Raw genomic sequence first — 27,662 nt, forward strand, 5'->3', positions numbered from 1 at the left:
GCACAAGGTCACCCACCTCCGGTTGAGGACCTCCAACTCAAACATGAGTGACTGAGCAGGTCTGCCTGGTCCCTACAGAGACAGGATGGAACTATCATGAGTGAGGAGGAGAAAGTAGAGGGTTCAGCTGTTATTTGTTTATTTATTTATTTATTTTGGCTGAGTTGGGTCTTTATTGCTGCGCACAGGCTTTCTCTAGTTGCAGCGAGCAGCGGCTACTCTTCGTTGCGGTGCGAGGGCTTCTCATTGTGGTGGCTTCTCGTCTTGCGGAGCGTGGGCTCTAGGCGTGGGCTCAGAAGTTGTGGCTTATGGGCTCCAGAGCGCAGGCTCAGTAGTTGTGGCACATGGGCTTAGTTGCTCCACGGCATGTGGGATCTTCCCGGACCAGGGCTTGAACCTGTGTCCCCTGCATTGGCAGGGGGATTTTTAACCACTGCGCCACCAGGGAAGTCTCTCACCTGTTTTTGTTTTGTTTTGTTTTGTTTTGTTTTTTTTAAAGAATGAAAGAATCAGAGGCCCCATACAGTATTACCAAGATGACTGTGGGCTTTTTTTTTTTTTAAGAAGATGTTGGGGGTAGGAGTGTATTAATTAATTAATTTATTTTTGCTGTGTTGGGTCTTCATTTCTGTGCAAGGGCTTTCTCTAGTTGTGGCAAGCGGGGGCCACTCTTCATTGCGGTGCGCGAGCCTCTTACTATCGCGGCCTCTCTTGTTGGGGAGCACAGGTTCCAGATGTGCAGGCTCAGTAGTTGTGGCTCACGGGCCTAGTTGCTCTGCGGCATGTGGGATCCACCCAGACCAGGGCTCGAACCCCTGTCCCCTGCATTAGCAGGGAGATTCTCAACCACTGCGCCACCAGGGAAGCCCCCCTCACCTGTTTTAACTTGTCCTTTTTTTTTCTCCTGGGTAAAGTCCATGAACCACAGGTTCTCAGAGAAGGGTTAATGATGGTGTGCCTGTGATTGTTGCATATGCCCCCCACCAAGTAAAGGAATTAACCAGATGCATTTCAAGGCCCTCTGCCTCTACCCCTTCTTTTGCCTCTCCCGCTTCCCTCTTAAGCATTTTCTTTTACTTCTTGTGTTGAACAAGGGATCCATTTCAATGGATTCCCAATTCCATGAGTACTCCATGACCAAAAAGGGGTTGGAGTTCCCCATGTAGAAACCCTGTCATATTTGAGTATTTATTGCTGTCAGTTGGCTACTTAGGGGTCCAGTTAGTTACCGGCATCCATCGAGCACCCACTGTATACAAGGGGCTATGTTGGGAATAGGACACACCAATGTCAGACAGGATTGGAACATTCCAAAGACATGGTCCTTAGGTTGCTGCTTGTGTTCCTTATGTCCCAGGATCACAGTGACTCCTCTGGTCCACTGATCCTTGTTCCACCTCCTTCAGTGGTGATGTGTTCCCTGTCCTTGCCCTGTCCTACAGGACTGAAGCCATACCAGTGTCCCGAGTGTGAGTACTGCACGAACAGGGCCGACGCACTGCGCGTGCACCAGGAGACGCGGCACCGGGAAGCACGGGCCTTCATGTGTGAGCAGTGCGGCAAGGCCTTCAAGACACGCTTCCTGCTGCGCACCCACCTCCGCAAGCACAGCGAGGCCAAGCCCTACGTGTGCAACGTGTGCCACCGTGCTTTCCGCTGGGCCGCTGGCCTGCGCCATCACGCCCTCACCCACACTGACCGCCACCCTTTCTTCTGCCGTCTCTGCAGCTACAAGGCCAAGCAGAAATTTCAGGTGGTCAAGCATGTGCGCAGGCACCACCCTGACCAGGCTGACCCAAACCAAGGCGTGGGCAAGGACCCCACCACGCCCACGGTGCACCTACATGACGTGCAGTTGGAGGATCCCGGCCCCCCTGCTCCTGCTGCTCCCCCCACTGGACCTGAGGGCTGAGGGCCTCCCCCACCGCCCGACAAGAAGAGGGTGTGGGCCCAGGTGTGCAGACTGGACCCAGAGCTAGCCTGAGGAGCTCAGGGCCAGAGGAAAGGCTTGGCTTCAGGGTGTCAGAGAGGCTGGAACCCTCCTGGGACTCTGGCTGTAGTACTTGGAAGTTGATATAAAAGAAAGACCTGGACCACAGATTGACTTCTGTTGAGGCACATTGTGTTTTTAACCCGTGAGTTCCTAATCTCTTCACCATCACTCCACCAGAGTCCCTGGCTATAAGATCGTGGTTTACCCATTTCATCTTCTCTTTCCTTCTTACTACGTCAAGTCCTATTTTCTTTCAGTATCCTCAGAACAGTTGTATCTAACTGCATGTGCTGTTGTGCCCACTGCTCTATAAAGCATGGTTAAATGATTAGTAGCTTATATAGACTCGTCCAAGTCCCTGACCTAACAATGCCAGGCTGTCATCTCAGTCTGCCCTGTCCCCTCTCAGGCCTCTGTCTCTCCTTTGTCTCCTTCCATCTTCACTGAGTGATTGATTCTGAAACGCCCAGGCCTGCCTTCTCTCTGTTCTCAAGCCTGAATCAGCCCTTGCCCTGCTCCCTACTTCTGAGTCCCTTTGTCTACCTGTAGAGGGAGGATTGCCACCCACTAAGCCTCCTCGTGGAAGCAGCTTTAATTCGGCACCATCCTGACTGGCTCAGCTGCTGCACTAGAGTTAAAGCACAAGGATAGGGTGAAAGACAGACAACTGGGAAGGTAAATCTCTAACCCAGGATTCTGTCAGTGCCTCACAGTGACTGTATAATTAATCATCTAAACTGGGACACACTGGGAAAATTGAAGAGGGTACTATTAATAATTATGCTGAGACACCAGACATAAACCCGGACTATTCCAGGCACACTCTTTAGGAGGGCTGGGATCACATAACTCTTTGTCTCCTCGTTTTGCCCTGTCCCTTAGAAGCCATACTTGCAGTAAGTGCAGGGGGTGCCCTGGAAACCCTATTTTTCCACCTTTTCCCTATCCCAAATGTCCCCCAACCCTCATATCTCCCCTTCTTGCCCAACAATGAGAGACTGTACTCAAGCCAAATTGAGAGAGAAGCTCTATTTATACCAGAGGGGCTAGGGAGCAGCAGTCCAGTGGAGACTCTGAGGGCTGTGTAGTGTTCTCTTGACAGTCGTAATACAGTCTTGGGGTCAGATCTCCTTCCCCAGCCTTTGCCTGGGGAGCCTTGGGGCTTGATTTGTCCTTCCCTTGGCTCTGGACTTTGAGGAACTTAGAGGTGGAGGAGATAGTGCCTCTGAGGGTTTGTCTGCCCCAAGCCCTTCTCTGGATTTCTAGTTGCAATCTGCCTTTGAGCCAGAGTTGGTGTGAAAGTGTAGTCCTAGATCTGGGTATGGTATTGAACCTATAGCAAGAGGAAGGAAGGAAGGAATTCCAGTGTAGAGTGTGCAGAGGGTAAGGACAGGAACGATACCAAAGGCTGGTGAAAACGAAGAAAGGGAAAAGAAAGAAAGTGAAAAATCAGGTCCTAGATTTGCTTGTCAGGAAGGATGAAGTAATTTTGTGCCTAGGAATGCACAGTCCAAAGCTTGGTTTTCACCACCTCTGTTTGCTTTCTGGAGCATCCTTCCAGGCTTTTCTTACCGTCTAAAGCCGATGTACCCACTCTTCCCGTGAAGTGCCCACCTTAAGATTCAACCCCCTCTAGCCCTTCCCGGGTGCAGATGTGCACGAAGATGGAGGCTGGGTGGAGGCTGATGCCATCCTTGGAGAGCAAGTGTATATGGCGGTAACCTGGAAAGGGCGGCGGGGGACGGTATTAGGAAGGCAGCCCAGAGCTGGGGTGCGGGCCAGGGGTGGGAGGACTGGCTCACCTTGTTGCATGCAGTTCCAAGGCAGGGTGTACTGACCAATGAAATCGTTTCGGGATTTCCAGTCATAGTCTTTTACCACAAAACGCAGCAGGGCCAGTTCAGGTACCAGGACCTGGAAGCACAGTGTCTGCCCCCAGTATGGATTAAAACCTGAGTGGGGGAGGGTAAGTGAGGGAAGAAATGAAGGAACAGACATTGTTGACCATGTTGGGTTGCTTTCCCCATGTTCTCTCGCTTAATTTTCATAGCATTTTACAAGTGAGGAGATTGAGTGGGTAAGCAGTTTGCTTAGTCAGTGGAGCTTGTAAGTGAGAGGCCTGGCTTCAGACCCAAGATGTCCAAGTCCTTATTCTTTGTCCGGTTCCACACTGCCTCCCATGAAGGTGGCGGGAGGGGTGATGGACTGTGCTTAATGGAGGGCTGGATGGTAGGAAAACAACAGCCATGCTCCGCCCACTTTCCCCCAGCACTGCCCAGTCTCACCATTGTTCTCCACGTAGCTGGTCTCTTGCCGGGTTGTGTCTTGGCGGACGCCAAAGATCTCCACTCTTACCAGTGGATCCACAATGGACTCCTCTTTGGTCTTGTCCACTTTGGGGAGTTGCTGCCCACTGATTACCTGCAACCAGAGCTCTGGAACCTCACTAGTTCCTGCTCAGCCCAGCCCCCGTCCAGCTCTCACACCCTTGCGGGGGAGACACAGGACCTTGCACTATAGCTTTGGGGTTTGCAAAGCTAATTCTCATGGGTAATATATTCTAGTACCTCACCTGCTATTTAAAATGCATCCAAGTAGAAATTTAGCAAGGTTTGAAAGTAGGTATTTTATGACAGCAGCCCTTCTATAGCGCTTACTATGCCCTAGGCACTGTTGTAAGCACTTCAGATTAAGTAATCACAACAGCCCTGAGAGGTAGGCAGTATTGTTACCCCAATTTTGCAGGTGAGTAGACTAAGGTTAAGGAGTTTGCCTAACGTTACACAACTAGTAAATGGGTTTGAACCTAGGCAACTGGCTCCAAAGTCCATGCTGCCTCATGAGGAACTTTTCCCCCATTACACTCCTGTCAGTCCTAGCCACCCACCCCTCACCCCTTCCACCCACCACCCTCCCTGGCTTCTATCCCAGTGATCCCAGTTTCTTCCCAATGGTTTCTCTTTCCATTATACCTGGATTAGGAGGGTCTGGGCTTTGAACGGACTGATGGGCCTCTCAGGGTGGAAGGAACTCTGGGCGTCACGCAGGAAGTCTGGCTTCAGCACGTAGCCGGAGCCAGCATTCTGACGGAAGAGCCCATCACACAGGTCCATCTCAAGCCCCGCAGTCTGCATATTCAGAGCCACTGAGGGCCCGGGGAGAAAAGGAAAGATTCACCGTGGGGGCCATCCAGCCCATCTTTCATGGAGCTAGACAGACATACTGGGTGTAAAAGGGCTGCAGGGAACACGATGGAGAGCATCTTTCTCAGCCTAGCCCTCCTCTCGGAGCACTCCCTGGCCCCGTTGCCACCCAGGGACTTACTTCCCACCCGTAGCTCTTCCACTCGCTCTTCCCTGTCCCTACTGCCCCCTCACCCATCTGGCAGCCTGCATTCCAGAACTCCTGGGGGTTGTAGTTGGATGAATCTGTCCTCAGGCCACTGGGATATACACGGCTTAACTGCCAGGTATTGTGCAGCACAAACTCATTGCCTGCAAAGAGGGTGTGGGTAGGGAGATGGTAGTGGGTGGGGTGGATCCTCCCACTTCCCTGGTCTCAAGGACCCTGCCCACCCAATTCATTCTTTGCAGCATCTCCTAAGGCTATGCCTATCTCTCTTCCATGCAGACCATCTCCCACACCTGTCTTACTCCTAGAGCCTTGAGCCCACTGTTAATACTCCCATCCCCGTACCTGGTCTGATGAGTTCCTTGGCTCCACCATCCCTCCTTAGCTCCCTCATCCTCTTGGGACTCATCTGCCTGCCCATCAGACCTGACTCTAACCCATCCCAGTTCCTTCCGTGTCCCTCCCTTTTGGTCCTGACCAGCCTCCTTGATGAGGCTCTTGGCCTTGGCTTCAGAGAAAGATGATGTTTCATAGAAGCGGTAGTGCTCCCTCGAATGAGTGAAGCTGTAGAATGTGACAGCCTTCAAGTAGACGACCAGGGCAGAGAGGGATGGACATAAGATGGGCTTGGATTTCTGGAAAAGGAGAAAGTAGAGAGGAAGATGGAATTGAACCATTAGCAATCTGAGAGGGAAGAAGCCAATGGCCAAGATCTGAACTTCTCCACCCAACATAAGGCTCTGCCCACTGCCTCCCCACTGTATTCTCCCTCCTGCCTCACCTGCTTTGGAAAGAGAAGCAACCCAGGCTTGGAAATAGGAGCCTGGGACATAATCTTACAACACATAGGCGGACACAACAGTGGGCACATCACAACCTGAGGATGGGAATGGCAATAAAGGCAGTCTATGTATACTGATGGGATCAGTTTCAGCCTCTGGGCTTGAAGGATTACTTTGTAAGTAACAGGTTTTTAATTTATTATTATTATTATTAAACAGATGTCATACTCCCTACCTCTCATCTTTTAAAACAAATAAATAATTTTTTATCAAAATGCACACGAGGGCTTCCCTGGTGGCGTAGTGGTTGAGAGTCCGCCTGCCGATGCAGAGGACGCGGGTTTGTGGCCCAGTCTGGGAAGATCCCACATGCCGCGGAGCGGCTGGGCCCGTGAGCCATGGCCGCTGAGCCTGCGCGTCCGTAGCCTGTGCTCCGCAACGGGAGAGGTCACAACAGTGAGAGGCCCGCGTAGCACAAAAAAAAAAAAAAAATGCACGTGAGCCCAGACAGATACGTCAAGGTATGTAGATGGTCATGGAAATCACACCTGGAAGGATGTGAGAGTCCCAGAGTAATATCTATAGATTTTTCTCCTGAATTCCCATTTCCATCCCTGGGCATGGCAGCAGGTTAGACAACACAGCTCCAGAGAGAACAGGATAAGCTAGAAGTCATCTGAGCCAAGCAAATGCACAGAAGAGAGAAATGCGGACTTCAGAGCAGGATCTCGGTGGTCCCACCAGTGGTGCCCCTTCCCCACCTCTTCCTGCTCCTCCTCTGGCTATTTCTGATCCCTCTTCAGACTCACCTTTTCCAAGAAGCTTTCTCTAACTAAGCCGACTTTAGTTGAGGTCACAGCAGTCACTCTAGTAAGCCCTACTTACCCAATATAACACACACACGCACGCATGCACGCATGTACCCATCAGTGGTTTTCGAACTAGCCTTCAAGGAGACTGGGAAGTAGCACAAAGATGTCTCAGAAGTCACCTGGGAGACCCAGGAGAGAGCCAAAGGGGTGCTTCAACCAGGAGGGCTCTGCATTTATCTATTTTGTATACTGAGCTTCCATATAAGATTTCATTAAAAAAAAAAAGATTTCACGGCCCAAAGAAGTTGGAAAGCCACTGCAATGTACCTATATATGGCAATCTATACAGTGATGCTATGTACGCATTCTTATGCCTCTTTCATTGGAGGCAAGGAGCATTTTGCTCCTTGGCCCTCCACCCTGCCTGGCTCCAGTCTCTTCACATGCGGGCTCTCAGCTAGTGGTACCCCCTGATCAAATGCCAGAGCAGAAAGATCACTCTCCTGGCCTACCTTCTTTTTGTCCTTACTGCGAGGGCTCAACTCCTGGGGCTCAGACTCCATCTGGGCCTCCAGCTGCAGCTCAGCCTCCTCCAGTTCAGACTCTGGCTCCTCCTCCTCTTCCTCAAGATCCTCCTCAAGCGTTTTTAACTTCTTTCCCTTCACAAGGATCTTCCTCCGAAGCTCCTAGGGGACAAAAATGAGGGGGCCTGTCTACCTATCTCGTCTGGAACCCTCCTGGGGATCATGCAGGTCCCACTGCTCTCAAAGGCACAGGAAGTGAGTGAGTGGTCAGAAGTTCCCACAGGAAGGCTTCTTGATACATACAACAGGGATTTCCTATTAAGCGAACCTGTAACATCTCTATCCATAAGGAAAAAAATACATGCAGACCCCTACCTCACATTTGACACATGAAGATTCCTCACAGATTAAAGATTTACATGTAAATATAAAGAACATAAGAGTATTAGAAGAAAATACAGAATCTTTCTGAATAACCTTAAGGTGGTAAAGCCTTTAAGAACATGAGATGGGGGCTTCCCTGGTGGCGCAGTGGTTGAGAGTCCGCCTGCCGGTGCGGGGGACGCGGGTTCGTGCCGCGATCCGGGAGGATCCCACATGCCGCGGAGCGGCTGGGCCCGTGAGCCATGGCCGCTGACCCTGTGCGTCCGGAGCCTGTGCTCTGCGGCGGGAGAGGCCACAGCAGTGAGAGGCCCGCGTACCAAAAAAAAAAAAAAAAAAAAAAAAACATGAGATGGGGCTTCCTTGGTGGCGCAGTGGTTGAGAGTCCGCCTGCTGATGCAGGGGACATGGGTTCGTGCCCCGGTCCGGGAAGATCCCACATGCCGCGGAGCGGCTGGGCCCGTGAGCCGTGGCTGCTGAGCCTGTGTGTCCGGAGCCTGTGCTCCGCAACGGGAGAGGCCACAACAGTGAGAGGCCCGCGTACCCCCCCGCAAATAAATAATAAATAAATAAATAAATAAAAACATGCGATGAAAACTCACAAGACATAAAAATAATTGGCAGATTTGACTACATAAAGATTAAAAATCTCTGAAGATGTTATAATGACAAAAAGAAAAAGTAGCCTGCAAGGGCAGTTCCCTGGCCGTCCATTGGTTAGGACTCCGCACTTTCACTGCCGTGGCCGGGGTTCATTCCCTGGTCTGGGAACTAAGATCCTGCAAGCCGTGCAGCGCGGCCAGAAAAGAAAAGGAAAATAGACTGCAAAAAAAAAAATTTCCAAAACATTATCTTTAACATTTAAAAATTTGTTATATATCAATAAAAATTATAAACCCTGGGCTTCCCTGGTGGCACAGTGGTTGAGAGTCCGCCTGCCGATGCAGGGGACACGGGTTCGTGCCCCGGTCCAGGAAGATCCCACATGCCGCGGAGCGGCTAGGCCCGTGAACCATGGCTGCTGAGCCTGCACGTCCAGAGCCTGTGCTCCGCAACGGGAGAGGCCACAACAGTGAGAAGCCCGCGTACGGCAAAAAAAAAAAAAAAAAAAAAAAAAAAAATACATATATATGAAAAGACATTCATGATAGATATTGATATTATATGTGAGCTATAAAAGGGGAGGAAAGGATGATCCCATTCACGTTTTTTAAATGTGACCATATATACACATACATGTCTATATAAGCATTTAGAAAATCTTTTGGCAGCCGTTATGGGAGAGGCTGAGATTATGGTGGGGGGGCTAGGCTATAATTATGAACTATCAAGAAAAAAAGATTTTCCATTAAAAAAATAAAGTAAATAAATGTCTTTAAATTTAGAGAACTTTACCTAGAATTCTATGTTAAATTAGATTTTTTTTTTTTTTTTGGTTGCGCCACACGGCTTGTAGGATCTCAGTTCCCCATCCAGGGACTAAACCCGGGCCACGGCAGTGAAAGCCCGGAATCCTAACCACTAGGCCACCAGGGAATTCCCTGAATCAGATTTTTAAAAAATTGAAGTTCTCTACAAGGATATTAAAGAGTAAGATGGTCCATCTGAGGGTGAGAAGAAGGGAACAAGATGGGCATGGAAGAAGGAGCCAAGGTGGGGCAATAGGGAAGCCATGGCAGAGGCTGGGCTGGGGGAGCATGGTCCTACCTCAGGGGAGGGCAGCTGAGTGGGAAGCTGCCCATCCAAGGTGGTGCTCAGTAGCTGATTTCCCAGGATCTCTGTCAGATGGCGTGCTATGATCTCCTGCTGTTCCCAGCTGCAGTGGTTCTCCAGGGACAAGATGACTGGATAGTCTGATGTCTGATGGGGAGGGAAGGGCATGCTGGAGCCAGAGTTCTGAGGCCTATAACCTCCTTGCTTCTCCAGGCCCCCCTAGTTACTAACTCAACTGAGTACCCTGATTGCCAAGGTCCTCCAACCCCATGCCAGGCCTCAAGTAGATCTTCCTGGGTCTGGGCACCCCACATCTAAAAGTCACTCTTGGGACCCCAAATCTCAGATCTGTGCCAGGTCTGACCCAGGTCCCTCTGGGACCTTTGCGTTTTCAGGCTCAGAGTGGGAAAGCCAGGCCATTCCCCCAGTTATTTGTTCATGTTACACCCTCAGGCTTTCATCTCCAGATTGCTATTGTCTCCCAGCTCTACCCACCACTTTCTCTGTTTCCTCATCCACCCTCTCCCAGATGGGTGACAGAGTTGTTAGAGGTAATAATTACTAATCTCTAGCAATTAGCTCTATGACTACTAGTAACACATCTAACACTTATTCATAATAATCCCTTAATATTTGCCTGATGCTTCACAGTTAAAATCTCTTTTACACATATGCCATTTGACGTAACCTCCCCTGCAGCCCTCCACCCTCCCCAGACCCAGAGCCTCTTCCTTCAGATCCTCTTGCCTCATCAGTATTTCCATCCTGAGGCTCCTACCTGGAAGGCATACTGTCCAATGGCGGCCACAACATCTTTGAACGGGATGCGAGAGGTCAGTGTGTGTCCGTGGTAAACAATAGGTTCCCCGCTAGGTCCATCCCATATATCCACCTCCACGCAGCGGCATCCTCGCTTCAGGGCCCTGCAAGAACCCCACCCCCCAGGGACAGGAGGGGTCAAGGTCTGATCTTCCACCTAGGGACCCTCTCTCTCCATCCTGAAGAGAACAGTGCTTACCGGCACTTACCCATCAAGACTCCACCAAGTTACATCTCCACGGACCCTTCTCTGTCTACTGGGACAGGGCTGCAGCTCACACTGATCTCCACCCACCCCCACCCAGCCCAACTCACAATCCTCCCTTAGCGAGCCATCACATCCTGCCTTGGGGTGTTCTGCTTGTAAATCGTTATACGACACCGAGTTATTCAAACTCTCAGTAAATTTACAGTTACTTTCTCTACTAGACTTTCTGGGGAAGTTCCACTCATCATGTATCCCTTGAAGCTACTAGTTCACTACAAGGATATCTTGACTATTTGCTCTAATCCACGATTAAAAGCAGATACCATTTATTAGCTATTGACACATGGATTACCTCATTTCATCTTCACAACAACCCAGACAGAATAGGCATTGTAATCATCTCTGTTTCTCAGATAGGGAAACTGAGGCATAGAGAGGTTAAATATTTAGCCCTATAGTCCCAAGTGAGGGAGCTAGTATTTGATCTCAAATCGTCTGACTCCAGAACCTATGTGTTTTTTTTTTTTTTTTTTTGAAGTGGGCCTCTCACTGTTGTGGCCTCTCCCGTTGTGGAGCACAGGCTCCGGACGCGCAGGCTCAGCAGCCATGGCTCATGGGCCCAGCCGCTCCGCGGCACGTGGGATCTTCCCGGACCGGGGCACGAACCCGTGTCCGCTGCATTGGCAGGCGGACTCTCAACCACTGCGCCACCAGGGAAGCCCAGAACCTATGTTTTTAACTCCTTTTCTCTACTGCCTCCCATTTAAGATTTAGTTTATTTATTTGTTCACAATAAATCTGTCAGGACCTCTGAGTTCCAAGAGAGTTTCATAGCCTATGAGAGAGAGAGAGAAACTCCATTTACCCACAGGGTTTCCATACCACTTTCCTGCCAGTCTTCAGTAGCTCCTCCATGTCTCTCAGGTATCCAGGGATCCTCAGCCCCAAAGCCCCCCACAACTTTTCAATCCCTGTTATCGCCTGACAGCAACCCCCAACTTCCCACAGATGTTCCTTTCTCATGAGCTGGACCCTTTCACCCCTCGGCCCCACTGCACCGTATGTATCCCTCCACGCTGCTCTGGCCACAAAGCTGGTCTCCCACTAGGTAGGTGTTGTGGGAACTGCTGATGTAGTACTGGTTCAGGGGCTGAGTCATATCCTGGTAGATGGGGAGGCAGGTCGGATTGAAGATGTCTCCGTCCTTTGAGTAGAGGTAGCTGAGGAAGCCATCCATGCTCAGCACATGCCGCAGTTTGCCTAGGGTGTGGAGTAGCTAGAGTGAGAAGTTCTGGTGACAGCACCCAGCACACCTACAGGTGGTTCTCCACCCCAGCCCTCTCCAGGGCCTGGCCTTTCCAATGGTGTCCACTCCCAGCCTCCAGATCCCAAACTTGCCCCATCCAGTGTCTGTCATTTCAATCACCCCCACCCTCAGAGAACATTAAATCTACAAGGGGAATCATTAAGATCATTCTAGTCCAGTGCTGTCCAATAGAACTTTCTACGATGACGGAAATGTTCTATCCTGCACGGCCCGATACGATAGCCTCTAAATACATAAAGCTACCGAGTATTTGAAATGTAGCTGTGCAACTGAGGAACTGAGTTAAAATTTTGATTTTAGTTACAGTCATCCCTCAGTATTCACAGGGGATTGGCTGCAAGACCTCCCCCTTCCCCACAGCAGATACCAAAATCCGTGGATGCTCAAGTGCCTTACATAAAATGGCATGGTGCAGTCGACCCTCCGTATCCACAAATGTGGAATCTGTGGATACAGAGGGCCAACTGCAAATTAAATAGTCACATGGAGCTCTTGGTTACCATAATGGACAGCGAAGTATTCAGTCCAAAGGGCTAATTTCATAAATGGGGAAACTGAGGCTCAGAGAGGATCAAAGTCAAAGACTTGTTAGTGACAAGACCAAGGTACCTGTGTTTTATTTCCTGGACTGTGTAGCTGCTGCCAACTATGGCCTGAGGGTTTCTTCCTATCGTCAGTTCCCATATGGTGCTTTGATGAGTGTTTGTCCAACATCCCCTTGGACTACACTCTGAGGGCAGGGCCCTGTTGCTCCTTCCAGAGCCCTCACCCCCTCAGCACAGGCTTCATATAATAACAACAATGATGGCTAACAGTTCTTGAGCACTTGCTCTGTGCCAAGGACGTTACATGCAGCATCTCTCTTAATGCTCTCACCAACACGAGCAGGTGGATGTAACATGATCTGCCCTGAGAGGTTAGGTAACTTATCCCAGGGTCACATAACTAATAACTAATAAGTGAAGGAGCTGGGATTTGAACACAGGCAGCCAGATGTCAGAGCCACGCTCTATACCACTGGATTGTACAGTCTCACTGAGGGTAACATTGTTGCAGGGGAGACAGAACAGCTTGACTCTCATGCCCAGCTTCCTCACTCCAGGTTTGACAAGGCCTGAGGATGGTGGAAAACGGCAAGAAGTTGGGCACAAAGTTTCATTCTTGACTGTAATAACTCAAATCGCTAGGGTAAGTCCATAGTTACTAGGTAGTTTTCATGTACATTATTTTTTTTTATAAATTTATTTATTTTTGGCTGCGTTGGGTCTTTGTTGCTGCACATGGGCTTTCTCCAGTTGCGGCGAGCTGGGGCCACTCCTCGCTGCGGTGTGCAGGCCTCTCATTGCGGTAGCCTCTCTTGCTACAGAGCACGGGCTCTAGAGCGCAGGCTCAGTAGTTGTGCCGCACTGGCCTAGCTGCTCTGCGGCATGTGAGATCCTCCCAGACCAGGGGTCGAGCCCTCGTCCCCCGCATTGGCAGGCAGATTCCCAGCCACTACACCACCAGGGAAGTCCCCATGTACATTATTTCATTTGATCACCAATTATTTTACAAATGAGAAAACTGAGTCTCCAATAGGTTAAGTGACTCTTGCCCAGAGTTACTCAGTTACTAAGAAGCATAGTGGGGACTTGAGCCCCCGTCTCCTGACTGATACCACACTCTGCAGCCAGAGTGTAGTATCTGATAGTCAAGTGCAAGGGGAAGGAACACCAAAAGTGGTGGGAGGTAGAATAAATGTAATGATGTATACCGGATCCTGAACCGAAAATAGAGGATCCTATTTCTTAGCCCACCAACTTCCTCTTCTATTTAGTTTCCTGAAATGATTGCTTTACAGCCCCTTCCTTCTCTGAGCACCCACATGAATCTGGAATCAGCGATTCCAACGCTTTCTGTTTAACTCTGCATTTCATGAGGGCACTGTACTTGTCTGACCTACTACTGTATTTCTGGTGCCTACCATAGGTCCTGGCACGTTACAAGTACTCAGTGAGCATTTGCTGAAGTAGTGAGTGAATGAATGAATGAAAGGGAGTGGGAGTTGAGACCTAGGAAACCTGGGTCACCTGTCCAGCTCACATTCCTCCCATCTCTAATCCTTGTTCTCAAGAGAGGCACCAGGTAAGAGTCAGATGACCTGGGTTTGAATCCCAGTTCCTCCTTTCATTAGCTGTTGACTCTGAGCAAGTCATTTAACTTTTCTTAACCTCAGTTTTCCTCTTTTGTACAACTGACAATAATAGATCCCACTTCCTCAGGTTGTTGGAAGGATTTGAAGGGAAAAACATGTAGAGATATTAGCACATTATGGGATACTTAGCAAAGGCCCAATAAAGATTATTGGGTTTGATTTACAAGGATATAGTGAGGACTAGAAGAAGTAAGAGATGTAAAATGCCTTGTAAGTCACTTAATATTAGTAATGTAAATTCTTCACTTTCTGCAGGGAATGGAGGGTAGGACGGTGTCTAGTAAAGGGGCAAAGAGAAAGGTCTGAGGGCAGACAGGGCATATTTTAGCTGTGCTTGTAAAGAGCTAAATGATTGGCCACCTCATCATCCCCCTCAGCCAGGGACTGACTAGTTTCCCTGCTCAAGGGCTTAGGACTCAAGAACCACTTGGAGAATTTGGAGAAAGCCCAGGAAAGGATAGAGAGCCAGCATTTAAAGAGACAGCCAACAGGAACCATGAAGGGAGCTGGAGGAAAAGGAATCACATGCACTAGAGAAGAGGCCAAAAGCAAGAGGACCGGGCTACCCTGATGGTGCAGTGGTTAAGAATCCGCCTGCCAATGCAGGGGACATGGGTTCGAGCCCTGGTCCAGGAAGATCCCACATGCCGCGGAGCAGCTAAGCCTGTGCGCGCGCCACAACTACTGAGCCCGCACTCTACAGCCGACGAGCCACAACGACTGAGCCCGCGTGCTACAACTACTGAAGCCCGCGCGCCTAGAGCCTGTGCTCCGCAGCAAGAGAAGCCACCGCAATGAGAAGCCTGCGCACCACAACAAAGAGTAGCCCCTACTCACCACAACTAGAGAAAGTCCGTGCACAGCAACGAAGACCCAACGCAGCCAATAAATAAATAAATTATTTTTTTAAAAAATAGCAAGAGGACCAAGGATTTTCCGTTTCCACTGAGGACAAATGTTGATATCAGGAAGAACTTCCTGAAAGTGAAGGATGAGAAACATGAGCATGGTGGAGGAAAGGGGACTTATGGAATGTTCTTCCTCCTGAGAAATCCAGCACTACAGAGGAGACTCCTGTCTTATGTGGGCAGGAAATGGCTCTCTCCTTCCGAAAGAGTGGTTGAATGAGATGAAGCTGATTGGGCAGGGGGCCTGGATAGGGATGGACTCAGCCTTCCCTTAGTTAAGCAGAAGGCTGCTTGTCTCTGCACCTTTCTAACCACAGTCCCCCATCCGGCCCCCACGTCTGGTGCCTCTCCACCCTTATCCTCTTACCGCTATCTGAAGGCTCATAGCAGTCGATGAGTTCTAGAGCAAGGTCAGAAGCCCGTTCTCCTTCTTTCTGCTCCTCTTGGAGAAAATCCACAAATTCCAGCAGTGTCAGCTTCTGCCCATCAGATGAAAACTTTTCAAACAGTTCCTGCACCTCAGGACGCTGAGTCAATGACTTATAAAACTCTACAAATTCTTCTCCCTCCAGAGTCCCAGACTGGGATGCATCTGCTCTCTGCAAAACAGGGTTTAGAGGAGAGTGGACAGACCCTATTAACAGCAGATTTTTTGGCTTTGACTTGCCCTGTAAGGGCAATATTACTGGTGGAGCCAAACGTGCTTCCACAGAATTCCTGACATTCAGTGTTCATAGAAGAAGCCACTTCAGTAAGTAAAAAGCAAAATTTCAGCCATACCATTTGCTACTGGAGATAATTTTCAACAAGAAAGAGTTAAATACCCCAACATGTCCCTAAAAGATCAGAAGATCCCTCCTCCTATTTACTCACCTACCAGTTGGAGTTTTCCACTGTACTAGGCACTTGTGAAATTCTGGCCAAGGGCAGAGAGATCCCTGAGGTCTGATGTAATAACATGTTGTTATTTACCTTTCATAAGTTTATGAGTCATCTTTCCAACAAGACTGAAGGTTAAGAACCATGTCCTGCCCACACTTCCCATTGAGCCTGGCATAGTGCTAGGGTGCATAGGAGAGATTCAACCAGATGAGTGTTCCTTGAGAGGGTCAGAGGCCTTCCGGCCAAGTGAGAATGTGGCCTTGGCTAGCTTCTGCTATTCCTTCCCCAGAAGACTCACCTGGAAAAGCTGGAAGGCATGGTCTTGGTCCATTTCCACATTCATCAGGTGCAGTAACCGCTGGACTTCTCCGAAACTCATCCGACCATCCTGGTTTTTGTCTCCGTGCTGGAACCAATCACTCAGCCATCCAGGTCTGAGTCAAGGCAAAAGCACTGAGTGTGTGTTTGTGTGTGCAGATGTGTGTGCACGTTCATCCATTGACATCTGCGCCCCTGCCTTTGTCGCCAGTCTCTCCCCAATGCCAATTCATTTTCCACATTAGTTTCTGGAATAATCTCCCCAGAGCACCGATCTACCTTGTCCCTGCATGGCTCAGGTGCCTGCGGGGACCTCCCTGTTGCCTGCAGAAAGAAGCCCAAATTCCTTAACATAGAAGTTAAGATCTCCTTCACCCCCATGATCTGGCCCCAACCTCATCTTCTCAACACATCACTGACCTCCCCGTACCTCAGCCAGACTCAGCAACTCCCCTGCTCGCTGATGTCCCACTCTCTCTCCTGCTCTTCAGTTTCCCACCTCTGGGCCTTTACTCATGCTGTTCCCTCAGGCAGGAGTACCTTTCCCTCCTCCTCTCTTCATGTTCAAATTCTACTCATTTTCAAGGCTCGGCTCAAATGCTACTTCCTCCCTGAAGCTTTCTCAGAACCATCTCAGCTAGAAATAAATATTTCTCCTTCCTTTGGACACCCACATATCATCTAGAGTGCCATAATACAGCTAAGGTACTTAAAGTATTTATACAATTCTATTTTCTCTACCGACAAAAACAGTATCTGATTCTCATTAATCTTTGTATTCCTAAAGCCTGGCATAGTGCCTCATACATTCTGCTTAACAGATGGTGAATGAATGAATGATCTGGCATAGAAGGTGAATACAATCTAGGAAAGTTGAAGTGAGTTGACCCCACTAAGCCCTCTAAGGAGTTGCTTCCCATCCCTATTGTAGTTAATGTCACTGGGATCTTCTGTTCAGCTCTCAGGATCAGCACCTAGTTTGGTCCTTTGCCTCTCACTGTCCCTTCCCCCAATCCTGGGGGCCCTGATTCCTGCCCAAACTCTGCCTGGCTATGCTTGTGCCATCGCAAGCCTCCATTCCTCCCTCAGTATCTCAGCCTCACTTCGGCTGAGCAGTCCTTGCCCACCCCATCTGGACCCTCGGGCTTACCTAGCCCTGTGCCCCCTCCCACCGGTCCCTAGCCCTGCAGCATCTGGCTCCTTCAGTGACCCGTGGAGCCCACTCTGACTCCATCCTACTGATACTGGTCCAGCCGCTCCTGTTGGTCCATGCTGGTGACAAAGTCCACCAACAGCTGGAGCCCCTGCATCCAGATCTGGGCCTCCTCGACACTGTTGGCCACCAGGTCCAAGTTGGAGCGGCGGCCATGGAAGACGATGGTGAAGCCCTGCTCCAGGGGGAACTCCTCTGCCAGGTTTCGCAGCAACTCAGACTCGTGGCCCTCACGCACTGTGTCCACGTCGGATATTGAGACTGCCGGAGAAGAGGCAAGTGTGGGCACTGAGGAAGAGGGCCCGCCAAATTGCAGCAGCTGAGGGTCAAGGACCAGTACTCCCCTCTTTTCTCTGAAGCCACAGGAGGAGGGACCCCAGCCTCCACAGGTTGGAACCCCCAAAGCCTTAGTACAGGGAGATGCAGACCCTTGGAATTCAGGATGCCACGAGTCATTGCTGTTTTCATAGGCAGCACGGCAAGGGGCCTGTTCTGGGAGTGGCAAGACCTGGCTTCCAGCCACCAGCTGGCGGCGTGACATGGGCCAAAATGACATAACCCCTCAGTGCCCTCATCTTAAATAAGGGATGGTCCCTTCCATGGCCAGTTTACATGGTGATCACAGGAGGACTGGCGGGGCTGACAAGTGGAAACACACTTGCAGGGTAGAAGCAGTTACACCAAAGCATGATGTGCCCAAATTCAATTCTCCCATTCCAGGTTTGAGGGCTTCCTCTTTCCAGATGTCTGGGAGGGAGCCAGAGAAATCCTTCCCCCCACTTCTTCAGCTGGAGCTGGTGTGGATCATGAGCTTTGGTTATGTCTCTAAAGTAGATTCTCTTAGATGTGTCCTGTGATCAAATTTTTAGAGGGATCATAAAGTGTTTGGCCAATAGGATGCACATTACTATGACACATTTATGATATTTAGAAGTATTCATTATAATGACTAACATTTATTAAATGCATCCTGCTTTCAGACCTCATGCTAGGTGGTTTATACATTAACTTCTTAAGCCTCTGTAACATACTGGACAGGTACTGTTTAATCCCCATTTTATAGATGAGGAAACTGATATTAGTTTAAGTTAAGTAACTTGTCCAAAGCCAGTCAGCTAGAAATTGGGAGAGCCAGGGCTTTAATCCAAACATTCTGATGCCTGAGATCAAGCTCTAATAATAATAATAATAATAGTAGTATAATAATATATAATCTATGATTTACTGAGCTTTATTATGTGCCAGGACTCTTCGAAGGTCTTTGCATGCGATAACCAATTTGATCCTCATAACACACTTAAGAGTCAAGTACTGTTATAATTTCCATTTTACAGGCTCAGACACAGACACAAAAGGGACAGCACAAGGGCACGTCATAGGACACTGGTCCCTCCCCCTGCTCTCAGGCTGCTGGGTCCTCAGGGTTCTATCCACCCATGTGCCCGCCCCTAGCTATCCACATCACTCACAGCTGGGCTTGGCCCTGCCTCCGGCCTGCCGGGCATGCCAGACTGTCATGCCATCGTCCTGAAGTCTGAAGTATCTTAGCTTCTTCCAGCTTTTGGACCTCACCTTGCGCATCAGCGTGCCTTTCTGCATCAGCAGCAGGTCTTGATTAACAGGCAGCCCTGAGCCAGGAGAAGCAGGGACTGGGTAGCTGGCGGGGAGGGTGGAGGGCCCAGGAGGAGCTCTTGAACAGGGGTCCAGCCTCCTCCCTGTCCCTGGGCTGTCTCCCCAAGCCCTCTTCTCCTGCAGGGGTACTCACGGCCTTGCAGCAGGGATGCCATCACCCACTGCTTCACCAGCTGATGCCAGAGTCACCTAAAGGAGCAAGGAGCAGCAGCAAGAGGCTTTAGGTTAATCTCGGGGTCTTAGAATAACAGATCAGCGGAGGAAGAGAAGGAAGCTAGTGTTTCTTGACTGCACACTGTATGTCAGCTACTTCATCTACATAGTTTGTAGCTCTTTTTACTTCTGATTTGAGTTTGGTGATTCTGAGGCTTAGAGAGGCTAAGAAACTTGCCTCAGTCACACAGGGACTCGGAATTTAAACCCAAATATATCTGATTCCAGAGCCTATGCTGTTTACCACAGCCATCTCCGACAGGGCCACACCAGGGCTTTCTGCCAAATACTCCTTCCTTCCCAATATCCTGCTATCCACGAGGTAATGCTGACCACACGTCTCAGTTCCCCATTGTTAGGAATCACCAACTTGCTGCCTGTCCCCTTTCAGAAACTAGACTCTCTCTGCATCCTAGCCTTCCCTTCTCCAAGTGGAATCGTCCCAGCTCCCTCCTCCGGAAGCCCTCCCCATGCTCCCACGTAGGTCATCCAGCTCCAGAAGGGCTAAGCCAGAGTATTTCTTTTTTTTTTTTTTGCGGTACGCGGGCCTCTCACTGTTGTGGCCTCTCGCGTTGTGGAGCACAGGCTCCGGACCTGCAGGCTCAGCGGCCATGGCTCATGGGCCCAGCCGCTCCGCGGCATGTGGGATCTTCCCAGACCGGGGCACAAACCCGTGTCCCCCGCATCGGCAGGCGGACTCTCAACCACTGCGCCACCAGGGAAGCCCCAGAGTATTTCTTTTGTCTCTTCTACAACGCTTGGTGCTGCACCTACTTAAATAAGCCACTTCTACCTTCACATGATAAAGTATATTTTATACTCCTTTTCATAAAAGTAATTCTCACAGTTTTAATGGACCAGATAAGTTACATAGTCTCAGAACTGCATTTTCAAGTTTTCTCTACCTACTAAAAAAGAGTTCCTACCTTTAAATATGTGCTGTCTAATTTAGGACTGGTTAGGTTGTCCTAATAGCTAACAACAAACTTGCCTTGAAAAGAACTAGAAGATTTGATTTGTGGCCACTTTGATTCTAGCTCTGCCTCAAGAAGAAATATACTCGACTCTTAACCAAATCATGCTGAAACTGGCCAAGCCCATGAAACATAAAGCTCTATGCTCTTGTATAAGCAAAGGATCTACACTTGAATAAAAATGTTGTGGTTTTTAATTAATAAGTTTAACATTTTGACAGTGGTGAACATCTAAAAAACTGAAAGAATCCTTAAACCAATCATTCCGTTAGTACTCCATTGAAACATCATGCAGTTCAACTCCCTACGTTTTACAAATGAAAAAGCAGAAGTCCAGAAATATGATGTGACTTATCTGAGGTCACACAGCATATTAGTGCCCTATCTCCCTTAAGTAGGAAGAGACTATAAAGTCACCCAGGGTGACTAAGTCTTCAGGAATAATGTGGAGATCACTGAGAATACAGCTTTCCTGACTGCAGGACCTAGAGAAGGCTTTCCAAAGGAGTAGAAATGTGCAGGGAATCAGTTTGAGCCTAAGCAGAAGAAATATCTCAAGGCAGCTCTCAGGAGAGCAAGAACCCTGAGACAGTTCCAACTGTCAGGGAAAGGTTTTGCTGGCTGATGCCAAATGTGTAAGCTTGGGTGAGACCAGAAGAAACCTCTGATTGAAGAAGGAAGAAAAGAAGACAGAAAAGCATCCCTGCTTTGCTGGGTGGGGATGCACAGTTTGGAATCTGAGGTTTACAAAAGCTGTATGAAGACTGAAAAGTAACAGGTCTTTCTTAAATGTCTTAGGTCCTCAGACTCTAAGGGAGGTTGAGGTAACCCGGGCTGAAGCCTAATCCCCCTTGCCAACATCCTGCCTCATCTCTCCTCTGAACTTCTGGGATGGGTGGGCCTTGGCCCTGGAAGAAGACAGAATTACCTTCCCTTATGCCTGTGTCTGGGAGCCTCACCATGATGTCCTGAAACATGGGAAGCCTGAGAACAGAGCCCAAGTGCTGGGACACCCCTATTTTGCTGGGACACCCCTACCTCCTCTCAAACCAGCCTTAGAAAATTATTTTAACCTCTCTTGTCAAACTCTTCCAATCCCAGAGCTCGGCATGCTCTTCCAATCCTGCTCCCACTCCTGAATCACTATTTTAAACCTGTATCTAGGTGACATGTGGCCATTAGAGGGCCAATTTCAACTCAGGGAGCCACAGAATGTCAGAGCTGGACTGCATTTTATAGAGAAGGGGACAGAGGACTAGCTGAACTGCCAGTCGCCTAATGAATTAAGTGGCAGAGCTGGGACTAGAACTGAGGTCTCTATATGACCACCTCAGAGGTCTCACTGAGACTCTGCCCTTAGAAAGGGCTTTCTCTAGGAAGCAGATTAAAGCAGAGATAAGACTGAATGAGGGACATCAGTGTTTTGTCTCTCCTCCCCATCATTTTCTGTTCCCACCCTATTCCACTTAATAGCCCTTCTTTTCTATCTTTCCTTTCCCCATTCTCTGCTTGACCCCTTCCTTTTCCTTTCTCCCCAGCTCACTCTTCTCTTCTCATCCTCTCTCTGCCTCCCTGTTTGCTCACTTAAGTCAGCCTCTCTTTGCTCTCCTCTTCTCATCCTTCTCCTTATACCTTCTCTTCATTACTCCTTCCTCTTTTGTTTCTCTTCTAATTCTCAATAGCTCTGGTTCTCTTCCGCTGTGAGGAGTTTGAGAGCCTGGAAAGGGGACACTTGGGTTCGGATACTGAGTATCACATCCCTCTGCTCGGCCTCATTTTCCCCTGTATCCTAGGAGACTGACTAAACAAACCGCCCAGAGAATAAGACTTAGAACCCAGGTGTTCTAGGTCTTGGTGTTTCCTTTGGTGCCTGAAGGTAGGATGGGAAGGATGGTCACAACTGATGTAGGTGCAGTTAGGAGAAGAGGGAAAAAGGATTTGGAAGTGGGAGCAAGAGCAAAAGGCAAGGAGCAGAGGATAATGACTGAGAGTAAGAGAGATTGGGTCTTAACTGTTTACTCCTAGGCACATATGTGGAGATCCTCGAGGATATGGATAATTACCTCTATAACACAGATGAGAAAATAGAGACACAAAATAAAGTGGGAAGTAGCCAAGGACTGCCGAGCAAGATTTGGTCCTCCACTGCCAGGTGGCTTCATGTCACCTAGAGATGGACTTTGGCAGAGTTGCCAATGGCGCCAATGGCTAATAGTGGAATTCAAGGTGTCTATGGTCTCTCTGAGGGTAGGAAGGAAGAGAATCATTCTGTCTACTCTCTTGCTTTGGAGCAGGATTATGACAGACCTGGTTCACATAAAGAGGACAGAATGGGTCATAGCCCTCAGAATGTTAAGAGCTTGAAGACTCCTCTTTTATAACACATCAATCCAGCAGTTCCTGCCTATATCAATATCTCCTGGAAAGTGTCTTAAAATAGAGATTCCTTAGCTCCACCTCAAATCTACCAGATCCAGATTTCCAAGGATGGGGTCCAGGAATACTTATCTTTAATAAGCTAAGCACTCCTGATACACAAGCAAATCTGGGGAAGCCTCCACTCCCTCTGATCATAGATCAGGAAGTTGTGGTCCAAAGTCACAGAGCTAGTTAACGTCAGAGTCAGCACTAGAAGCAAGTGCTCTTCCCAGCACAGCACTCTGGCACACCAACAAACTGCCCTGGGTCATTGAGCAGGCTAAGAACCAGGCATAGAACTCAAACCCTGGCTCTTTCCAAGGAAGTCTCACAACTCTCCCTATTACCAGGGGTTTCTGTACTCCCCATGGGTCTTGGCCAGCCCTCATTTGGTAATCCTCAACAATCTGTAATTGAATTTGTGCTAAAGCGTGGCTGCTCCAATTCTCTCTCTTCCCTTACTAGGGTGGGGCTCACCTCTGAGTTGTAGCCTGGGTAGCTAAGAGGTCCTCATATAAAGAGGTGACTGATACAACCAGCAGGAAAACTGTAAGTCAAAGAGGTTAAGCTAGAGAAAACCAGGAGGTCAGAGCCCTGTAGGCCTGTTCAGGCAAAAGAGTCCAGGGTATGATTTAGTCAGGGTGGGTAAGCATGTGGAGGGCAGAGTTAGGGACTCAGACAGGCCAGAGCTTGGAGCAGAGGCTGGTCTGAGCCTCCAGGCCCTTACCGTGGGCAGGAGAGAAGTCCTGTGTCTGATATCTGCGACGCTCTCTGCTGTGGGCCGAGGAAACCCAGGAGGGCTCCTTTTCTCCTTTGCTTCTCTTGCACTCACTGGCTTCCTCCCCTCTTCTGCTGCAGTTTGCTGCTGTCACTGGCAGACTTACAGTCAGATAGAAAGAGTAGGGTGGGGAGAGGTGTGAGCGCTCTCCTCAGTCCAGCCCATCCAACTCTTAAAGGCCCAGGACACTGGTCAGTGTGAGGGAGTAGTGGGGGTGGGGTGCGCAGAAGAGGATTAAGGGGAGGGATTGACGGGCATCACATCTCCAGGGAGGAGGAGCCTGTCTGTCCTTCATCTTGATGCCAGCCCTCACTGACCTCAGTCCTGCAGTAGCTCTCAGAGTGAAACCCAAGGAGTATCCGAGTTGCAGTGCTCCATGAATCACTGCTTTTCATTCTGGTTGGTTTCTCTCTGTGTGTTGTACAGCTGTCTTTGCCCTTATTTCATCTGGCTCCTTTCCATGGTGTCTGTTTCCACTGGCAGAAGTGTCTCTGCATCCTGCCTTGCCGGGCACTCAGTCTAACTCTATGGCTCAGGGAAAGGAAAAAAGATAGAATGGGAAAGGGGGAAGATGAGAAAAGGAGGAGAGGAATGATTTGTGTAGAGGGATAGGTTGGTATCTACGTATATATTAGGTACTTGATAAATATTGAAGGAATGCATACGTGAATGTAGAAAACAATTTGGTTCATATATTCATTCATTCTACAACCACTTGTTCAGCACCTCTAATATGCAAGGACGTATATGTGTTTTTATAATGGTACATGTAGAAATGAAGCAGAATCATGGTGTCTGAGGATCAAGGGCAAAAAGAGGAGCACAAGGCTGGAAAGACACCCAACTGGGAAAGGAAGGTAATGAGCTTCTTACAGCGTGTATAAATAGGCAGCGGAAACAGAAACCAAGATTGAGGAAAGGGCACCAAGTTAGGTGAGGAATAGGGGATTGTAAAGGGCTTTATCATGGCCCCATACTTCACAGTGAGAAACTAAGGCCCAGGGAAGTTTAGGCAATGTCCTAGACTCACATGTCAGCAGCAGAGACCGTCAGTCCCTTACACTCGCCCAAGTACTGTGAGCTGGGACCTACTTTTGCTCTGCCTTGGGAAGACTGTGGGGTATGGTTCTTTCTGGATCAGTGGATGACAGTATGGAGCTGAGGGCGTAGGGCACAGCACTGTACTTGGAGTTCTGTGGGATCGTCTTCTGGTGAGGTGTGTCTTAATCATAGGCACAGAGGGAACTAACTGTACGAAGTGGTGTGATTTTTGAGTGTGCTGAGATCCAGCTGCCTCTTGTGGCTCCCCCAAACATCCCTCAACTGCCTAATAGTCTACCATCAGTGATTATTTATAGCTAAATCGTTAGTCCCATTAAAATAAAATCCTGAGTGATTACCATAAATGTCAGGATAGTGGTTACTTTTGGGAGGAGGGAGGAGTCGTGACCTAAGTTGAGTTTACTGTACTACGAGCAGGTTTTGGTAAAGGAAAAGGAGTATGCAGGGAGCACAGGCAGAAGACGGAAGTCCATTCATGGAGAACAGGAAGATTAGGAGGCATCAAGATTTAAACTGTGTTGATTTCATATTTTACTTAATAGTGGTCCTGTGTCACATGCTCGTCTTACTCTCCCATTTCCACTTCTCCAACATCATCATGTCCTTATTTTTCCATACTTCCCCTTCACCTTCCCCACTCCCCTTCTGGATTCCAGGATTACATAGAGTTTGCCTCTCTGAGTCACTATTTGCCTCACCTAATTGCGGCCCAACCTCCTTCCCTTCTGGGTGTTCTGTGAGGGGTATTATCACCCCTCCAGGGTTTTCTGGTAGAGTTCGAATCTCAAACATTCTGTTTCAGTGTTCTCATAAGCACCCCAGATCATGTGTTCTGATTTTGGGGAAAGGCACTTGGAGACCTTCACAAGGTTAATGTGGCTCCAAAGAATGGCTTAGAAGACATGTTCACTGCAGAATGCTCCTCAGACACAGGACAGGAGCAGACAGACAGGGTCCTGTGCATAGAACTGTCCATCTGGTTTAGTTGCTCCTATTTCCATAATGATCCTGGCCCTTCCCCCACTGTTGTCTATTATTAACAGATCCAGAAACCTGATCAGGGTAGCAGCAGCAGAGGGACTTTCTGGGAACCATGCCCAGGAAAGGCCTAGAAGCCCTAAATTGAAATGAAGGGGCAGCTGGCAAAGAGGGAGATCTAAACAGTATACTCTCTTACTGCTACGTAGGCAAGCCTAAACTCTCCTCCTGACACCCAGGGGAGATGCCCTAAACTTCTCTGCTTCTCAGGAGTCAGGTTGGGGTTTCAGAGACCTCTTTCCCAGACCATCCAACCAAACTACTCAAACTTCTGAAATAAAGCCCCCTTCTTGTTGGTCAAAAAGGCAACTCAAAATATTAAATTCCATCTAAAAAATCATCAATATGAGACCCCTGCTGAATTAAAAGCCAAGATATATAACTTCGAAAGACCACAGAATATGTAGCCACTCTTCCATTCCAGAAAAAAAAACAAAACCACAACCCCAAAACAAAAACAAAAAAACACCAAAACCACCAAGGGGAGTGGGAACAAGGAGGTATAAAATAAACCAGAGAACAAGATGATAGAAGTGAGAACTAAAAATGCAAATGGTGTAAGAGGTAAAACTTTCAGAAAATTCACAAAATACAAGTGTATGCTATTTTTAAGCCATATCTCAGAAAGGTGGTACTAAAATGTTGAAAGTTAAAGGAGCATATCTGGGTGTGGAAGGACTCCAATTTCATTTTTATTCAAGATTGCCTTGGCTGTTTTGGCACTTTGCATTTCCATGCAAATTTTAGAATCAGCTTGTCAATTTTCACAAAAATAAACCTGTTGGGATTTTACTTAGAATTGAGTTTCACCAGCAGATCAATTTGAGAGAACTGTCATCCTTACAATATTATTTTCCAATCCATGGAGTCGATATATGTCTTCATCTTTGTCTTTTTTTTTTTTTTTTTACATTTAAGGCATTTCAATTTTTTTAATTTTCAAAATGTATTCATTTATGTTATTGTCAGATCATAGAGTCATCCCTGAAATTTCATCAGGGTTAAAAATGCTTCTCAAATCTAATGTTATCTTATATACAATTTCAAGAAATAAAACTAAGTTATTGTGAAACTTTCACAGTGAGATTTCCAAATAGCTGAGAACATAGGCAAGTTTCCCCTTTGCTTCCAACAGACAGAAGCTAACCTATAACAAGGAAGAAAAATATTTGGTGAATTGACTATACATGATTTGACCACACACCTGTCAGTCTTTCTTTCAAGAATGTTTCATTGTTTTCAATGTAAAGATTCTGCATATCTTTTGATAAATCTATTGATATTTCTAGCTATTTGTTATCCTATTATAAACAACATATTTTTGAAATTTCATTTTCTATTTATTGTATCTATAATCTTTTTTAGAAATCTTTATTAATTAAAAAAATTTTAAATTTAGAAACACATAATTGATTTTTGGGGGGCAGTATATTGACTTCGTATTCTGTGACCTTGCTAAATTCACTTAATCCTAAGAGTCTGTAGATCCTTTTGGATTATTTACATACACAATTATGTTGTCACCACTTTTTTTGTTCTTTTATAATCTTTTCTTTTTAAAAAATCTTTTATTAATTAAAATTTTTTTTTAATTTAAAAGAAATATTTATTTGGCTTGCTGGGTCTTAGTTGCAGCATGCGGGATCTTTAGTTGCAGCATGCAGGATCTTTAGTTGCAGCATGAGGGATCTTTAGTTACGGCATGCGGGATCTTTAGTTGCAGCATGCGGGGTCTTTAGTTGCAGCAATGTGGGATCTTTAGTTGCAGCATGAGGGATCTTTAGTTATGGCACACGGGATCTTTAGTTGCAGCATGCGGGCTAGAGCCCTGACCAGGGGTTGAACCCAGGCCCCCTGCATTGGGAGCACAGTCTTAACCACTGGACCACCAGGGAAGTCCCTTCTTTTATTTTCTTGACTAATCACACTGGCTGGGACCAGTATAATGGTATACGGAGTTGTGATAGTGGACATCCTTATCTTATTCCTCATCTCATGGAGAATGATTTCAATATTTTATCATTGAGAGGTTTACTGTACGGTTTTTATTAAGATTTTTATTTTATTAAAAAATTTTTTTTGTTTTCATGAATATGAAACTTTTAACTTCTTTAAATTATAA

General features: G+C 47.9%; 2 protein-coding genes across 14 annotated transcripts in view; one reads left to right on the plus strand and one right to left on the minus strand.

The window, feature by feature from the left end:
* ZNF142 (zinc finger protein 142) overlaps nt 1-6,360 on the plus strand; it is a 22,165-nt gene extending 15,805 nt beyond the window's left edge. For all 7 annotated transcript variants that reach the window (XM_067740560.1, XM_067740557.1, XM_067740555.1 and 4 more), the window contains one exon: nt 1,443-6,360. In XM_067740560.1, coding sequence (XP_067596661.1) covers nt 1,443-1,912 — 470 coding nt within the window. In that variant the 3' untranslated portion in view covers nt 1,913-6,360. The remainder of the gene's footprint in view (nt 1-1,442) is intronic.
* Nucleotides 3,008-26,285, minus strand: PLCD4 (phospholipase C delta 4). 7 transcript variants are annotated; one of them, XM_067740578.1, is made up of 16 exons: nt 23,390-26,285; nt 19,191-19,246; nt 18,895-19,053; nt 17,458-17,686; nt 16,193-16,322; nt 15,380-15,611; nt 11,642-11,843; nt 10,335-10,479; nt 9,551-9,703; nt 7,451-7,624; nt 5,823-5,979; nt 5,371-5,487; nt 4,966-5,138; nt 4,279-4,414; nt 3,796-3,945; nt 3,008-3,715 (listed from the first exon to the last, which is right to left on the minus strand). In XM_067740578.1, exons 2-16 carry the CDS (start codon nt 19,210-19,212, stop codon nt 3,609-3,611), a joined length of 2,286 nt encoding a protein of 761 aa, XP_067596679.1. In that variant the 5' UTR covers nt 19,213-19,246; nt 23,390-26,285; the 3' UTR covers nt 3,008-3,608. The 7 variants fall into 7 exon arrangements, with proteins under 7 accessions (XP_067596679.1, XP_067596680.1, XP_067596681.1 ...); XM_067740579.1 differs by lacking the exon at nt 18,895-19,053; XM_067740580.1 differs by having other exon boundaries at nt 18,998-19,246.
* Nucleotides 26,286-27,662: the final 1,377 nt, after the last annotated feature.

Source organism: Pseudorca crassidens, chromosome 6 (genome assembly GCF_039906515.1).
Source record: "Pseudorca crassidens isolate mPseCra1 chromosome 6, mPseCra1.hap1, whole genome shotgun sequence".
In the NCBI taxonomy this organism is placed as follows: Eukaryota; Metazoa; Chordata; class Mammalia; order Artiodactyla; family Delphinidae; genus Pseudorca; species Pseudorca crassidens.

Bases quoted from the DNA above. Each gene is read 5' to 3' on its own strand.
- PLCD4 (XM_067740576.1), bottom strand. From the start codon at position 17,981: ATGTCATTTTGGCCCATGTCACGCCGCCAGCTGGTGGCTGGAAGCCAG. The intron at 5,980-7,450 runs GTAGGCCAGGAG...CTCCTTTTCCAG, and splicing joins GCAGTAAGGACAAAAAGAAG to AAATCCAAGCCCATCTTATG. The intron at 5,139-5,370 runs GTGAGGGGGCAG...CCGGGCCCTCAG, and splicing joins GAATGCAGGCTGCCAGATGG to TGGCTCTGAATATGCAGACT.